The 18,269-nt window shown below is 36.7% G+C and overlaps 1 protein-coding gene across 6 annotated transcripts in view; it reads left to right on the top strand.

Moving 5' to 3' along the window:
• The window catches only part of LOC131431585 (transmembrane and coiled-coil domains protein 2), a 216,456-nt gene that overhangs the window by 23,896 nt on the left and 174,291 nt on the right, over window positions 1-18,269 (top strand). For 4 of the 6 annotated variants that reach the window (XM_058597398.1, XM_058597404.1, XM_058597403.1 and 1 more), the window contains 4 exons: window positions 2,871-2,990; window positions 4,395-4,492; window positions 9,639-10,059; window positions 10,233-10,363. In XM_058597398.1, coding sequence (XP_058453381.1) covers window positions 4,432-4,492; window positions 9,639-10,059; window positions 10,233-10,363 — 613 coding nt within the window. In that variant the 5' untranslated portion in view covers window positions 2,871-2,990; window positions 4,395-4,431. The remainder of the gene's footprint in view (window positions 1-2,870; window positions 2,991-4,394; window positions 4,493-9,638; window positions 10,060-10,232; window positions 10,364-18,269) is intronic. The other 2 variants (XM_058597399.1, XM_058597402.1) reach the window with 1 other exon arrangement.

Raw genomic sequence — 18,269 nt, forward strand, 5'->3', positions numbered from 1 at the left:
AAAGTTTGTATCGTTTAAAAGAAACACACATTTTTTTTGCCAAAATTCGTTTTTATTATTCAACATAATTGCCATTAGAGGCGATACAGCGATTATAGCGATCTTCCAACTTTTCGATACCATTTTTGTAGAACGATTTGTCCTTTGCCTCGAAATAGGCCTCAGTTTCAGCGATTACCTCTTCATTGCTTCTAATTTTTTTACCAGCGAGCATTCTCTTGAGTTCTGAAAACAGGAAAAAGTCACTGGGGGCCAAATCTGGAGAATACGGTGGATGAGGGAGCAATTCGAAGACCAATTCGTTTAATTTCAGCATGGTTTTCATCGACTTGTGACATCGTGATTGTGAGCTCACGCGGTATCCATTTTGCACAAAGCTTTTTCATATCCAAATATTTGTGAATATTTGTTGGACATAAGTCCAACACGTTCCTTTGATATCTTTAGGGTGTCAGCTATCTCGATCAACTTCACATTACGGTCATTGAAAATCATTTTGTGAATTTTTTCGCATTTTCATCGTTAACAGCCTCTTTTGGACGTCCGCAGTCATCGTCTTTGGTGCTCATATGACCAGTACGAAATTTTGCAAACCACTTACGAATTGTTGCTTCGCCCGGTGCAGAGTCTGGATAGCACTCATCAAGCCATTTTTTGGTATCGGCGGCACTTTTTTTCATCAAAAAGTAGTGTTTTATCAACACACGAAATTCCGTTTTTTCCATTTTTTCACAATAACAAAAGTTCAGCAGTACTGTTTGTAAACAGAGATATTTTGTTTGTCTGTTGACAAATGAATGAGAGCATTTTCGATCCATATAGCCTAAAAAAAATACTAAAACATTTGCTCACGATTGAATACGGTTTGTTTTTGAGATTTATTGAATAAAAATGACTAGTTGCAAAGTGTAAAGATGATTGTTTGAAATGTGTTCTTCGATTTTTGTTCAAGCTTGTTTGTAAACAGTACCGCTGAACTGTCAAGGATGAATTTTTGTTCATTCGTGACGTCGCGATAAAAAATTCAATGAATAGACGTTGCATGACGTCTTCGAAGTGCTCAGCATGTGAAAGTAAATATTGAAGCATAGCAGTTTCATCGCATGTTATATACATAAAAAAGCAGTCATTTGCATATTTTGCTAGGATCTGTGCAACTAAAACAAACATTTGTGTTCTGATTGTAACTGAGTTGCGACGAAGGCATAAACTTCTGCCAATGGAAATATAAACTGACAAGTGATTTTATTCCACATAATTATTTTTTTATGTCGAAGGATTTGATGTGCGAGTATAATTTGTTTGAAGTGCTGAAGCCAATTTCAATTTCGGTGAAATATAGAACAGATTAAGGTACGTGATTTTTTTTACCAAAAGCTTTCGTTATGTTCTAATTGTATATTTATATGCCATACAATATTATTTTACACTATCTGACAATGCTTATTTGGTGATTTTTTGTTTACATATTTTAAAAAGAATGTCGGTGTCAACGACCGTCGAACCTTACCTGCCGAATTCAATACCTTTTGCTCAATACATTGAACAACTTGAATTCGTTTTCATCAACAACAATGAAAATGCTGCCATTATCTAGTTTACACGTCAAACTCGATCGATTATGTTGCCAAAAATGAACCGTGATCAAATCGGTCCGTCAAAATGTCATGAAATGCTGTACACAGTCTTTTTAGAACTTGAAAACACTTGTATGTAACTGTATAAATAAACATTTCATTTGTTTCCGAAACAGCGCTTTATCACCAAACGCGTAAAACTTCTACTACTTACACAAAATATCGACATCTCCGTTAAGAATAGGCGGATTTCGACAATGTATGGCTTGTTGAGTAGCATGTGGAATCTTTTCTGTTTTCAAGGTCAGCAGTGACAGATATTGTAAGAGAACCACAAATTTTGCATAAAACTTTGTATAGCTCAAAAAGTAAACAAAAAACGTGCTTAATCGCTAATATTCATGCAAAAAACACATGCGGTTTGATAAAAAAGGTATCATTTACTGCTAGGTAAATGATACCTTTTTTATCAATCCGCATGTGTTTTTTGCATGAATATTAGGTTTTGCACGAACATGACATAACCTCACATAAATGAACAGAATGAACTTTTTTTAACAGTCGACGTGTACTTGTTTACAGTTTAAAAGTTCATCGGAAGTTCATCGTTCGAATGTAAAAATTGCAAGTCGCCTCACACTCAACAGATTCATACAAATATCGCTCCTTGATGCTGGAAACACATGCAGGGATATCTTTTTAATTATTTTCACTGTGGAATACGTTTTTAACAGGCACTCTTTCGCCATTTTTTTAAAATTTTTTACTTGCAGTCGCAAAACAAAACAAGTACACGGGAACTGTCAAAGATGAACTTGATTCATCGTTAGTTCATTTGTGTCGTCATCGTGCAAAACCTAATTCTCTGTTGTTTCAGTTTTCATGACATTATTATAATGTCCGTCGTTTTAAGTGGCAATTTGAGATTTTAATCACCCATTACTCCGCAATGTCGAAATTGCAAATCGGATCAAATTTGAATCTAAAAGTGTAACAATCAACTAAACATTCCATGATATGTCGAAGTAATTTCCACTTTAGAGTTTATGGTAATTTAAGGTACTTCCAGAGCCAGCATTACTTAAACCAATTCGTATGGCCATATGACGAATAATTTGCAATATTTTTGAGTCCAACTTCAAAGCTTTTCGGGATTGTCATCTTCTGTATAGCTTTGAATTTTAAAAATTCATCATCCTAAAATTCCATAATCGAAAGTCAAAATTGGATAAAATTTTATTCATTTTAATTGAACTTTTGTTTCTGAAATTTGATTTGGCTTTTTTTTTTTAGAAAACATCAATCCCCGAAAAAAAATTGAGTGAAATTAATTGATACACACCCGCATTTGCTGATTTAGACGAACTGAATCGAATGGTATGAGGTTGTTATGTTTTTCCAGTATTTAAAGATGTAAGTAGTTTAAATTAATATAACAGTTCGGCTGAAAAGTTTGTATTGTTATTAAACAATACGAAGAAACACACAATTTTTTTGCCAAAATTCGTTTTTATTATTCAACGTAATTGCCATTAGAGGCGATACAGCGATTATAGCGATCTTCCAACTTTTCGATACCATTTTTGTAGTACGATTTGTCCTTTGCCTCAAAATAGGCCTCAGTTTCAGCGATTACCTCTTCATTGCTTCTAATTTTTTCACCAGCGAGCATTCTCTTGAGGTCTGAGAACAGGAAAAAGTCACTGGGGAGCAAATCTGGAGAATACGGTAGATGAGGGAGCAATTTGAAGCTCAATTCATTTAATTTCAGCATGGTTTTCATCGACTTGTGACATTGACTCACGCGGTATCCATTTTGCACAAAGCTTTTTCATATCCAAATATTCGTGAATATTTGTTTGACATAAGTCCAACAAGTTCCTTCAATATCTTTAGGGTGTCCGCTATCTCGATCAACTTCACATTACGGTCATTGAAAATCATTTTGTGAATTTTTTTCACATTTTCATCGTTAACAGCCTCTTTTGGACGTCCGCAGTCATCGTCTTCGGTGCTCATATGACCAGTACGAAATTTTGCAAACCACTTACGAATTGTTGCTTCGCCCGGTGCAGAGTCTGGATAACACTCATCAAGCCATTTTTTAGTATAGGCGGCACTTTTTTTCATCAAAAAGTAGTGTTTCATCAACACACGAAATTCCTTTTTTCCATTTTTTCACAATAACAAAAGTAGCTTTACTCAAAATGCAATATCTCACAAGCTGTCAAATTTATACACGTATCTTTTGATGGTTGGTACTAACTGAAAATGGTATGGTATTCTAGTGGCGCCCACTCATAGAAACGATACACACTTTTCAGCCGATATGATATATATATATATATATATATATATATATATATATATATATATATATATATATATATATATATATATATATATATATATATATATATATATATATATATATATATATATATATATATATATATATATACATATATATATATATATATATATATATATATATATATATATATATATATATATATATATATATATATATATATATATATATATATATATATATATATATATATATATATATATATATATATATATATATATGTATATATATATATATATATATATATATATATATATATATATATATATATATATATATATATATATATATATATATATATATATATATATATGTATATATATATATATATATATATATATATATATATATATATATATATATATATATATATATATATATATATATATATATATATATATATATATATATATATATATATATATATATATATTCATTTTTTTCAGCATCATGTCAATATCCCATGCCAATTAAACCGGGAATATGAGCGAAAAAGAAGATTATACTACAAACTTTGTGTATTCATCCGATGATGATTTAAAAGGTAAAACTATACTAAAACTTTTCATTTCTACGTCCGGATTTTCAACAGTGTTTCAAATTATAATTATAATTCATGATTGATGATTGATGATTGATGAAACAAAATTCTTCATATTATCACGAATGAAATCCCTTTTCACATCCAGTCCTCTGAACCATGCCTTTGTCTATATTTTAGGAATAATAATATATTTAGGAGGAATAATATATATATATATATATTTATATATATATATATATATATATATATATATATATATATATATATATATATATATATATATATATATATATATATATATATATATATATATATATATATATATATATATCCACCGACCTAGATCATCTTTATCCCAAGAAGCTTGCCAGCTGAAAAGTGTTCTTTTGCGAGACGCGCTATAGAATTCGTTGAAAGCAATCAATCTCTTATAAATTTCACCCTTAATAGCCCCACGTTTGGCTGAAATACCGGCTCTTTCATTGTCTGGAATAGAGCAATGAGCCGGGACCCAAATTATTGTGATTTGATCATTATTATTCAATATGTCGTTCAGGTGTTGTTTTATCATGAAAAACGGTTTATTTTTGCCAGCAGCGTTTGAGCGAATGGCTTCAATTGCACCCAGACTATCTGTGAAGAGAAAATAATGTGACGATTACACTCAAACTATAATGAACTGCTGCTAACTCTGCTATATAGATGCAGGTTCTTAAAGCCTGAATGAAACCGAAACATTATTGTTGAATATACCAAAACAAGCAGCCTCTTCAATTCGTGATCCGTCCGTGTAAACTATTCATTCAGAGTCAATATGCCTGAACTTACTTGTAAATATTTTAGGGATTTCCATCGAGCGGAATTCCACGTACTTCGCTCTGCATGGATGTGTCGAAAAATAAAGTTGAGTCAGGGACATTTAGGAGGCTGACACGGATAGAAATATATCTTGAAGGGTTGATTGCCTGTGACATATGGTTAAAATATACTGTCATGAATCTTGTTTGAGATTGAAGCACAACTAGCCTTTAAAGTTAATAATAACCAGGGGATTCAGTACCTTACATCTTATTAGCAGTCGCGATGAAAGCTCCCAAAAACGATCATTCAATGGAAAAACTTCCGCCAGAACTTGAAGATTCATTGTATGTGTCGAGTGCATATAGCCTAAAGCAATTCGCAAACAACGATACTGAATTCGCTCCAGTTCTAAATTCTAATTGGCTAAAAAGCCAATTTCATAACAAAAAACTGTGCCTCCTGGTTTGTCAAATTAACGAACCAATCCAGGAACTAGCACAAGAAAAGACAATAACCTAGTGGGATCCGTTTCACATTTACCAACAGAATTGCTGAAGTTTACGGAAATTGTAGAATGGATTTCCGCAGCATTCAATATTTCTGAATCTCTAAAGAGCATCATAATGGCATTCCTCCCAATAGCTAGAACTTTTTTCAATCAGTTATCAGCTCAATGGCCAGGTCTCTCAGGTTCCGTATTATTTGATGGATAATTTATCATCTGCCGCAAATGATTCAATCACTGTCCTGCAGTAAAATTGTCGAAGCTTGATTCATTTAAGGTTTTGTTGCATAGTCAAAAATGTGATGTATTTGCTTTGTTTGAAACATGGCTTACATCAAACATAGTCTCAAATTTTGATGACTTTAACATTATTTGTCTCCATAGAAACTCTCCGAATGGCGGAGTGCTTTTAGGAAATAAGAAATGTTATTCTTTTTATAGATTAAACATTCCTTCAACTACTAGTATAGAAATTGTTGCTTGTCAAATAAACATTAAAGGAAAAGATAGAGCGCAAGTTAGACAGTGACAACTTAATAAAATTGTCGAAGCCCTTCCAGCTTCACCTTTGATTTTAGAAGATTTTAATTCGCACGGAATGATGTGGGGTTCCGTTTACAATGATAGTAGATTATCTTTAACACAAAACATTTGCGACAATTTTCACATGACAGTTTTAAATATGGGTAGCATGACACGAGTCCCAAGACCTCCAATTAGCAGTCTTCTGCTGTTTCCAATTGGCAGTCTTCAGTCGTTTATAGCAGAAGTTCAGTTGCTCCGCCGTCGTTGTGGACACTATTGAACTTCGTGTGCTGCCTGTACCTGACCCCAGGTACTGTGCTGTTGTTCTTGGTGGCGATCCAATAATATGCTTGCAGAGTAGCACCTCGCGATATATGTCGTCTTTTTTGATCATACGCCGCTGCGGTACAGGTACAGGCAGCACACGAAGTTCAATAGTGTCCACAACGACGGCGGAGCAACTGAACTTCTGCTATAAACGACTGAAGACTGCCAATTGGAAACAGCAAGAGACTGCCAATTGGAAATCTTTGGATAATCTTTACGTCGTTCTTTACGATAGAGGAACAGAGGCATCAGCTACAAGGTAAATTTAATTCAATTTATTTTTTTTTATATCTCTTATAACTGAAATTTTACTAAACATAAATTTTGATTTTTATTTTGATATTTTTAATTTAATAAACCCGTTAATGTAATGGATGATCTCATGGAAGATAATCCGAATCCGATTCCGGATACTAGTAAGAGCCTAAATACTCCAAGGGCTAAACATTATTCAAAGGGTACCACTGGGCCATGGATAGTCTACCTTCGAAAAAAAAAAGCTCTTAAATTTGATGCAAATTACAAACGATTTGTCATCACATTTCTCTGAAGTTAAAGAAATCTGTAAGGTTAATAGAGATAAAATTCGAGTTGTTGTTAACGACTTGAAACAGGCAAACGATATTGTAACCTTTAAATTATACGCTTACCAATTCAGGTACCTGGTAGATTAGCATTGGGTTGCCATAGCACCTCTGTGCCTTTGCACTCTTTCATCTTTGCACCTTTATACGATGGCACCTCTGTGACTGTCACTTCTATGCGCTCGCAACTCTGTGTCTCTGCACCTCTGTGCGTGTAAACGGGATAGCCTACGTTACTAGCTTCCCAGAGGGGAAACGCCCCGAATATTGCTATGAGTATTAGCAGTTGTAACTACCTGAAGCTTAGAATTGTCTCGGTAGCAGCCAGTACAAACGAAACACAACCTTTTCGCTTAGCCCTTGGCATCTTAGAGCATCTTATATCCTCGAATAAAAAAACCTCTGCGCTTGATGAAGAGCTCAAGATACAGAGAACAAGGGGGTACAAGCTTAACAAATGACAGATTCCCAGCACCTGATTTGTCGGAGATAAGTGTTGAGATCGACTAGCTGAAGAACAATAAATCCGTGGGTTATGGCATTTTCCCAGTGAGCTGCTCTAACATGAATGGTTTATTTAAAGCTCTGGACTGGATAATTTCCAAGATTCGGGAGGAAGAGGTTCTACCGCAGCAATGGATAGAAGGAGTGGTATGTCCTATCTACAAAAAAATGAACACCGCCTAGAAGGCACTTTCTAATTTTTTTTGCTTGTGACTATCACGGATAGGTAAAGAATTTGTAGGGCCGTATCAAGCAAGATTCACTTGAGCTCGTGCCACAACGAATAGCATATTCGCGTAATCCACAAGCGTCGTGAACAACGTAGTCACTAATTCATTAACCTCATAGCGGCATACGACACATTCGGCATACGACACAGTTATAACGTGTTATGCACAGACGGGTTTCTGGAACAATTGGAGGGATTGGTTCAAGCAACGATTGACCCAGGGCTACGGCAAGGTGATGGATTCTCTTGTATTTTAAATCTTTCAGTGTTAGTGCTCACGGGTTGTTTGTAGGTTCTGCAAAACAGAAAGCTCAAGTGTTTAAATTTTAAATGCGGGATTATGTCATTCTTTCATCTTTATCCTACGGGGCAGTTGGGATTTTACCCAGCGTTGAATATTTGTATGCTTGAAATTTTCAGTCATCAACTATCTCAGACAAGTTGACTTCCGTCAATTAAAGCTCCAGCTTTATCACTGTCAATTAGTGGAATATATTTTTTAGTTTCATCCAGCAAACATGCTTACATATTTGGCATGCAAACCTGCGCTCTGACATTTTTACTGTTTTAAATCTGAAAATGTCGAAATGACACGAATTTTTCTAGCATAACTTTTGGATTCTTGTCAGAACTCTGACAGGAGTAGCGTGCTGAGTATTATTTTTATTATTTGGTTAAGTGTTCATTGCATCTGACATGAAACTGTTCCGCATTGACAAATCTACGTATCCGGGATTTTGGCTTTTCATACATGAATGAATTTGTGTAAGATGAATTTTTCTGAGTCCAAGGTGCGCACGATACCCTGCCAAAATACGTCTCTGAATATCTCTGCTGGTCTCATTTTCCGCGGTCACTCCTTTATATAGATATGTTATCGTTTCTCACTCAATGTTGTAAAGAGTTATAAGCAGAGAGATTCATCGTTCTCACTGGAGGCTTTAACAGATAGTTTGGCACACCAAATTTTTGTATTGATTTTATCCGGGAATGCAGAAAAGTGTCGCTTTTTTTAAATTGCGTGTGCCAATTTTAGACCTTGCAAAAAATTCACCATTTTTCCGCGAATGCAGAACGACTGGTTTATGTTTTGTGTTGGTTTCCCTTCTCAATCACTTCTCATTTTCCTTCCACGTTCCTTTTATCCACCGATTTCAGATCACGGGCATGCTCAAATCTCCAAAAAACTGGGGAACGTTTACTTTCATATATTTTTCCATATTCTTTTTATAAACCCAATGTGCCAATTAGTCCAATGTGCCAATTAGTTCCATATCCAACATGTGCTAATAAGTTCTGATTCTTTTATGCTGAGGCTCACATAAATTGTGGTTGAACTCGGTCGGCGCCGTTCATTGTAAATCACAAGTATGTCTTCACGCGAGGCAAGAATCCGCTGCTAGGACGATTAAATATTAAAATTGCTTCAACTGTTATTCATTTGAAATGTCTTTCATGCGCTATTTTGCCGAAACCAACGCAATTGTTGAAAAGCACGTCTTTAAATTTTTAGCCCGCTTACCTTTCGTAGAAAATAAAAAAAAACATGAAGTTTATTATATCTCTAAAAAACACAATATAGGTGATCCCGTTTTACACTGATATATCTTAATTTAGTTTTGCTGTAACAATTATTCCTAAATTGTTTTTTTTTAACTTTCGATGTTTCAGCAAACATAGAAGAAACCGACGGCAATATTACCACAATTTCGCATTTAAGTAATGAATCCAACGAAATTAAAGAATTTGGTGAAGGCCATATCGGCACTGGTAGCCTTCTTGTCTATAACCGTATTACAACGAAAATTGCTTGCACAAGAGAGTCAATAAAGAAAGAACAAACTGCAAGGGATGCAAATGTCAATGAGTATTTGAAGCTTGCTGCTAGTGCGGATAAACAGCAACTTCAAAGAATCAAAGCCGTGTTTGAGAAGAAAAATCAAAAAAGCGCTCATAATATTTTGCAGTTGCAAAAAAAGTTGGAGTCTTATAATAAAAGATATAAAGATTTTCAATATTATCATACACAAAAGCAGCATCAGAATGTTCGTCAACCAAGAGAGATGCTTCGAGACGTTGGTCAAGGTTTACGGTATGTATGATAAAGAATTCATGGTTATAAATAAACAAAATGTAATAATAAATGAAATCAGAATTTCGGGGTATATTGAAAGGAATCATATTTGTTTAATTCTGTTTGCAAATCATTTCTGCTAATAAGATTTTTTTTAAAGAAATATTTATGTGATACCGTTTTTTATGCAGCAATGTTGGAGGAAACATACGTGATGGGGTCTCTGGATTATCCGCAACTGTTATGTCAAAGCCAAGAGAGTTTGCACACCTTATAAAAAATAAATTTGGAAGTGCGGATAATATAAATCAATTCTCGTCCAGTAAGTGTTTTAGTAATATTTTATAGAATCCAAAGAATAAATTATTTTCTGTCAAAAAAACCGATTGATATTTGTTTGAAATACATTTATCCAGATAGTATATTGTAAACGGTTTTAATGTAGTTTTTTGACCAAATAATAATTGCTTATATTGTATGGAGCGGTAAACCAAAAAATGAGAAAAATTTCTAGAGTACGCACGTGTTTTGATTGTCATTTTTTATAAATCGAATAATTTTTAATTTGATTACTAAAACTCAAACGGTTACGCATATAAAAACTTCTTATAAGCATAATAAAATAACTTAATTGTATTGAAGATACTTTTTCTTGAATTTTTATTAAATTAGGCTGATTTTTCTAAACTATATTTCATTCCTATTTTCAAATCTTCAAGATTTTAGGTATTATGAAAGCATTTTTATCTGTTTCATAGCTTTTTAAAATGGATTTTGGGTGGAATAAAATATTCAAGCAACTTACAATTTTGGTTCCTCTAGATATTAAAAATAAATCATTCATGAGTTTATGCAAACACAGTACCCGAGTCAAGAATGGCAGATGAACAGTAGCCATTGTCTGAACTGTTTTGAAGCAATTCCTAGATACAGGAGAGGAAAGCTTGGGCTAGTGCTGATCCAAAACCGTGCAATAGAAAAGTACTCTTCATGAAAAATCAAAAAATTGAAAATATTGAATATAATAATATTCAATATTTTCAATATTCAATAGACAGACTTCTCCGACGTCTTCAATATTCACGCTTTCCTCTAAGCCAATGTTGATTCATGTTGCGGTTGGCAGACACTCGCCGCACAAGAACAGAGGGAATCAATATCGAGCAACTGTGAAACGTTCTTACTTCCGACGAACATGCGCATCAATGAAGAGAAGCTTTGCTCGACGATTGCAATTCGTGATTCTAGCTGTTGCAATTCGAATCATAAGCAGTCTCCACGTTTCGTCTTCTATCTGCACTCAGAAATATACGGTCCTCAGCATCTTTCTCATAAAAACATTGAGGGCGCGTTGGTCTTCTGCCAACATAGTCCAGGTCTTGCGGCCATAGAAAACAACCGGTCTTATAAGCGTTTTGAAGATGTTCAATTTCGTGCGGTGGCGAACTTTTCTCAATCGATGAATTTTTCTGAGTCCAAGGTGTGCAAGATTCCCCGCCAAAATACGTCTCTGAATATCTCTGTTGGTCTCATTTTCCGCGGTCACTCCTTTATATACCCAGCACCGCTGCTGCTAGTGAAAGTAATATGATGTGACTTTTTTTAATGCTCTATAACTGTTGATCCGAATTGTTTGATATCGTCACGATACTTACGCAGCAGAGAATTATTTTTAAGTGACAAACCATGTCCCAAACTTTACTGTAAGGACACAAAAAATAATGTGAATTATGTTTTTGTTTGAATAAAATAGTACCGTTTATATAGTTCATAGGCTGATCTCCAGCAGATTTTCTTTCTCCATACTAAATCTCATACAAACTTCAAACCTCGTGCGCAAAAATACAAATTCTCCGATCCAGCTAAAATTTTGCATGGTACTTCTGGGACACAAAAGGAAAAAGAAAAGTTTTGTCCCACCCAATACTAATAGAAATTTTTTGTCCCACCCTGATACTCAGCCGACGACAGATTCCCATGCCGCAACAACCAAAATTCACTGAAGCCCGCGACGCTACGGACAAGTACTCCAGAAATGTATTGAATACTACGTACGACTGCAGGTTTTTCGTACATTACGCTATTGGTTCAATATGGCTCAAGGTAGGTACGCACTCGAGTCGTTCTGAACTTATAAGAGGGCTTGAGCAAGGTGATGGACTCTTGGGTCTTATTCATTAAGAATTCATAAATCAAGAATCTACGAATTTTTTTTTTAAAATCAGTTGAAAGCGGTAAAGCAGATTAAGGACCAACGAAATTATTCGTTGCGCTAGCAGCATTAGCCATCTCATAAATCCATTTATTTCTCAATAATACCAGAATGGCGGTGTACTGTGAGGTAAAAAAACTTCTGGAACAAAAAAAAATTGAACTCTCTGCTAAAGTAACTATTGTATTACACCGAATAGCGCTGATTTTAAATTGAAACGCAGCTCTAGTCTCATATCTTTACAGCAACATCCCAATAAAAATGCTTTACGAATCTAATTTGACTGGAACAAGAAGAAGCGAGCAAAGTGGAAAAAAAGTAGAAGACAAGACAAGCTGGTAGCGAGCTGCCATGGACTGAGTTATGTGGAGTCGTATGCTTGAAACAGCAAAGGAAGTTTTGGATAAAAAATAACCCCGACGTTGTTAAAAAATTAGATGTTGATGGGAAAAATATTTGAACTTGCAGATGTTATCTGTAGATCGTTATCCAAAAATCAGTTTCCTATTCTTCTATACGTTAAATTTGATAAGAAATCATTGCCGGGACCACGACATTATGCGGTGCGAGAAGGCGGAATTTAATGAGGAACGTTGGCAAGAAGGTGCTCCAGCTAGTCTACAATGGCTAAGTAGCAAGTGTTTAGAATAATATTATGTAGTATATCAAATAAAATTTGAATATCTAACACTTGTAAATTATTTACAGCGAAATCAAAGAGCGTCCATACTCTTTGGGACAGTCTTTACTACACGGATTAGATAAAAAAGAGTAATTGGGAGTAGAAAAAGATATATTATGAAACTAAAAAGGTGACAGAATGACAAAGTTATATTTAAATCTTTCAAAATCGAAATTCGAATAAACATTTGACATAACATTATAACTAGTATTCATATAAAAGGTATAAAACGAGAAACAGCGTTAGCTATTGTGATTAAAAGCTCAGTTCGTGAAACTGTCGATCTAATAATAGCACCCGCATACTCGTCGATCTACTGAAGGACCGCGGTTCGGCATCGTTGCTCTACAGGAGGTGAGTTGAACAATATTTATGGTGCTAACGTTTAGAGGTGATCACACCATCTACCAGAGCTGCGGCAATACCCGCGATCTGGGAACAGCTTTCATCGTGATGGGCAGAAAGGCGTGATCGGTTAGTGGCCGATCGACGAAAGAATGTGCTGGTTGAGGATCAAAGGCTGTTTCTTCAACTTTAGCATAAAGTGCACAGCCCTCATTCCGGAAGCCTCAATGATGACAAGGATGCATTTTACGCGCAGCTCAAACGTGAGTACGATTGTTTTCCAAGCCGCGACGTCAAGATCATCATAGGAGATCTAAACGCTTAGGTAGGCCTCGAGGAGGAGTTCAGACCGACGATTGCAAAGTTCAGCGAAAACAGCTGACAAACGAAAACGGTTCGATTTTGCCGCTTACAAGAACATGGCCATTTGTGGCACCTTCCAACATAGGTTATACCTGGAGATCACCACAGCAGACGGAATCGCAAATCAACCACGTTCTGATTGATGGAAGGCACTTCACCGGCAGGAATGTTGCGCTAACATCGACTCCGACCACTATCTGGTGATGTTGAAACTGCGCCCAAAACTCGCGATTGAAGCAACCGAAACGGCCCTGTGCCGCGGGCCGAAAGGCGCAGGGAGCCTCTTAGCGGATGGACGCGAGGTGATTAAAAGGTAAAGTCAGCACTTCGATAAGCACCTGAACTGCGCGGAAAACGTAAAAATTAAATAGGTTTAAGATTACCGAGCAGACGACTACGCCACTGCAACAGAAGACGAAAATGATCCAGCTTCCGCCCTGAGGTTAAGGGTGCCAAGATCGAGCTCAAAACCAACAAAGCAGCTGATAAGGATGGCATCGCAGCTGAACTTATCAAGATGGGCCCAGAAAAGTTGGCTACGTGTTTGCACCGATTAATAGTCAGGAACTAGGAAACCTGAGGAGTAGAAGAAAGGGGTTATTTGTCCCATTCACAAGATAGGCGATTATTAGGAATACGAGAGCTTTCGGGCGATCACAATTCTGAATGCCGCCTACAAACTGCTATCAAAGACGTCGTCTATCATCTAAAACGAATGGATTCTTGGGAAGCCGTCAAACCGGCTTCATCAATGGCCTCCAAAACTGCCTTTAATACTCGTTCCCAACGCATTACCTGTTTATCGACTTCAAGGCATCATACGTTTCAACCGCATAGAGCAATGGAAAATTATAGACGAGAACAGCTTTTCTGGGAAGCTGTCTAGAATGATCAAAGCAACGATGGACTTTGCGTAAGTGTTTCGGGCTCAACTGTGCACTATGGTTTTTCGCAAATTTAAGGGGTTGGTGTCCCGCCCTGCGACCCTGTCGGAAAAAAAATTGTGCAACGGAAAATCAGCGAGAGAATAATACGAATCGAGACCAATGGCAACTACCTCTGCGACGAAAAACTCAGTTTGTGGAACTGCAGCAGAAGACGAAAATGATCCAGCTTCCGCACTGAGGGAAGTTAAGGATGCCAAGCTCCAGCTCAAAACCAGAGAAGCAGCTGGTAAGTAGAGATGGTCGGGTATAGAAATTCTTATACCCGAACCCGACCCGTACCCAAGTGATCAGCAAAAAAATTTACCCGTACCCGACCCGTACACGATTAAAAATTAAAAAAATTAGCCGTACCCGACCCGTACCCAATCAATAATTTAAAAAAATTACCCGTACTCGACCCGTACCCGAAAAAAAATAAAAAAATTTACCCGTACCCGATTGAAAATTACCTGTACCCGTACCCGACCCGAATAAGTAGTAAAAATGTTACCAAAATTCATAATATTAAAGTACAATCCTTCCAGGTAATTGTGGAATATAATTTCATTCAAATGGCTGCCTCGGCTGGCCTTGCAGTACGCCATACGGTCGGTCCAGCTTTTTAATACATTTTCGATTGTATGCAGCTTTATTTATGGATGCACGAATGTTATCAAGGCCTGAATTGTCTCTGGCTTGTACACATAACACTTATCTTTCACAACCGCTCAAAGATAGTCTAACGGTGTCAAATCACAGCTCCGAAGCGGCCAAACGACATCCGAATTTCGACTGATAATTCGATCTTCGAAGACTGTGCACAGATGATTGATCGTAGCGTTGGCTGTGTTGCACAGAGCGCCGTCTTGTTGGAACCAAAAGGTGTCCAAGTCTTCCTCTTCAAGTAACGAGAAGAACCAATCGCTAATGATGACGCGTTACCGCTCGCCATTGACCGTGGCGGCGGCTCCTGCCTCATTTTTTAAGAAAAATGGCCCTATGATGCCGCCAGACAAAATCCGCACCAAGCCGTCACTCTCTGAGATCTGATGACGTGAGGGTTTTCCGTCCCCAGATGCGACAATTTTGCTTATTAACATACCCGCCGAGATGAAAATGTGCCTCATCCGAGAAGATGATTTTTTTGCACACATTCCGCAACATTACCATGATTTTGAAAGTAAAACTGCACTATTTTCACGCGGTTTTCAAGCGGAAGGATACAACTAAGTTTCTGTCAAATCAGAAGTGACATTGAGGTTACCTATGTCGAAATAACCGCTAGTTCAAAAATAAATGTTAGATGGCGGACCCTGTAGATTTTCAATGTCTTTGGTACTTTATACTCATTTACAAATGTCAACAAAAGGGAGTAATATCAACTCAAATTTTTCGAGAAGCATATTTACCCAAAATGTCGTAATACCCGTTGTATTCAATTTTGGGTAGGTATGGTTTTTACGAAACAGTGCGACTTTCGATCCAATTCTTCAGAACCACAAGTAAGCGTGTTCATTATCTTGACACACAAATAAAAATTCACATTCCAATCACTTGAAAAATCACGTAAAATAGTTCCAAATGTCAAATTGAATATTATACGTGACGAAAATGAATGTTATGCGAACATCCCCTAAAATGAATAGTGTGTTATCAGTTCGTTTACGTGAATTGACCAAAGAATCAAACAATGTACGTGTATTCCCGGTGTAAAAAATTCAATTTTGAACATGGTGAACAGTGAGTCCTTCAAGTGTAAGTAGTTTGAACATTCGTAGGAAATTTTTTTGGTTACAATGTTTTACTACAAAGCAAAATGAAATGCTATCAAAGACGTCGTCTATCATCTAAAACGAATGGATTCTAGGGAAGCCGTCAAACCGGCTTCATCAATGGCATCCAAAACTGCCTTTAATACTCGTTCCCAACGCATTACCTGTTTATCGACTTCAAGGCATCATACGTTTCAACCGCATAGAGCAATGGAAAATTATAGACGAGAACAGCTTTCCTGGGAAGCTGTCTAGAATGATCAAAGCAACGATGGACTCTGCGTAAATGTTTCGGGCTCAACTGTGCACTATGGTCCTTCGCAAATTTAAGAGGTTGGTGTCCCGCCCTGCGACCCTGTCGGAAAAAAAATTGTGCAACGGAAAATCAGCGAGAATAATACGAATCGAGACCAATGGCAACTACCTCTGCGACGAAAAACTCAGTTTGTGGAACTGCAGCAGAAAACGAAAATGATCCAGCTTCCGCACTGAGGGAAGTTAAGGATGCCAAGCTCCAGCTCAAAACCAGAGAAGCAGCTGGTAAGTAGAGATGGTCGGGTATAGCAATTCTTGTACCCGAACCCAACCCGTACCCGAGTGATCAGCAACAAAATTTACCCGTACCCGACCCGTACCCGATTAAAAATTAAAAAAATTACCCGTACCCGACCCGTACCCGATCAATAATTTACAAAAATTACCCGTACCCGACCCGTACCCGAAAAAAAATAAAAAATTTTACCCGTACCCGACCCGTACCCGATTGAAAATTACCTGTACCCGTACCCGACCCGAATAAGTAGTAAAAATGTTACCAAAATTCAGTATGGAAAAAATAGTGTTTTAGATATCGAGCCGTATCAGGCTCTAGTTGGTAAGAAAAATACATTAAAATACTTGTTTACATTTAAACATATAAATACACTGTGAAGTAACTTTTTTTTTAAACAAGCAAAAAAAAAAAACAAACGGTTCATCCGAATTCAAAATATATTTTTTAATATTAAAGTACAATCCTTCCAGGTAATTGTGGAATATAATTTCATTCAAATGGCTGCCTCGGCTGGCCTTGCAGTACGCCATACGGTCGGTCCAGCTTTTTAATACATTTTCGATTGTATGCAGCTTTATTTCAGCTATGGATGCACGAATGTTATCAAGGCTTGAATTGTCTCTGGCTTGTACACATAACACTTATCTTTCACAACCGCTCAAAGATAGTCTAACGGTGTCAAATCACAGCTCCGAAGCGGCCAAACGACATCCGAATTTCGACTGATAATTCGATCTTCGAAGACTGTGCACAGATGATCGATCGTAGCGTTGGCTGTGTTGCACGGAGCGCCGTCTTGTTGGAACCAAAAGGTGTCCAAGTCTTCCTCTTCAAGTAACGAGAAGAACCAATCGCTAATTATGACGCGTTACCGCTCGCCATTGACCGTGGCGGCGGCTCCTGCCTCATTTTTTAAGAAAAATGGCCCAATGATGCCGCCAGACAAAATCCGCACCAAACCGTCACTCTCTGAGATCTGATGACGTGAGGGTTTTCCGTCCCCAGATGCGACAATTTTGCTTATTAACATACCCGCCGAGATGAAAATGTGCCTCATCCGAGAAGATGATTTTTTTGCACACATTCCGCAACATTACCATGATTTTGAAAGTAAAACTGCACTATTTTCACGCGGTTTTCAAGCGGAAGGATACAACTAAGTTTCTGTCAAATTAGAAGTGACATTGAGGTTACCAATGTCGAAATAACCGCTAGTTCAAAAATAAATGTTAGATGGCGGACCCTGTAGATTTTCAATGTCTTTGGTACTTTATACTCATTTACAAATGTCAACAAAAGGGAGTAATATCAACTCAAATTTTTCGAGAAGCATATTTACCCAAAATGTCGTAATACCCGTTGTATTCAATTTTGG

The sequence above is a fragment of the Malaya genurostris genome, chromosome 2 (genome assembly GCF_030247185.1).
Source record: "Malaya genurostris strain Urasoe2022 chromosome 2, Malgen_1.1, whole genome shotgun sequence".
Lineage (NCBI taxonomy): Eukaryota > Metazoa > Arthropoda > Insecta > Diptera > Culicidae > Malaya > Malaya genurostris.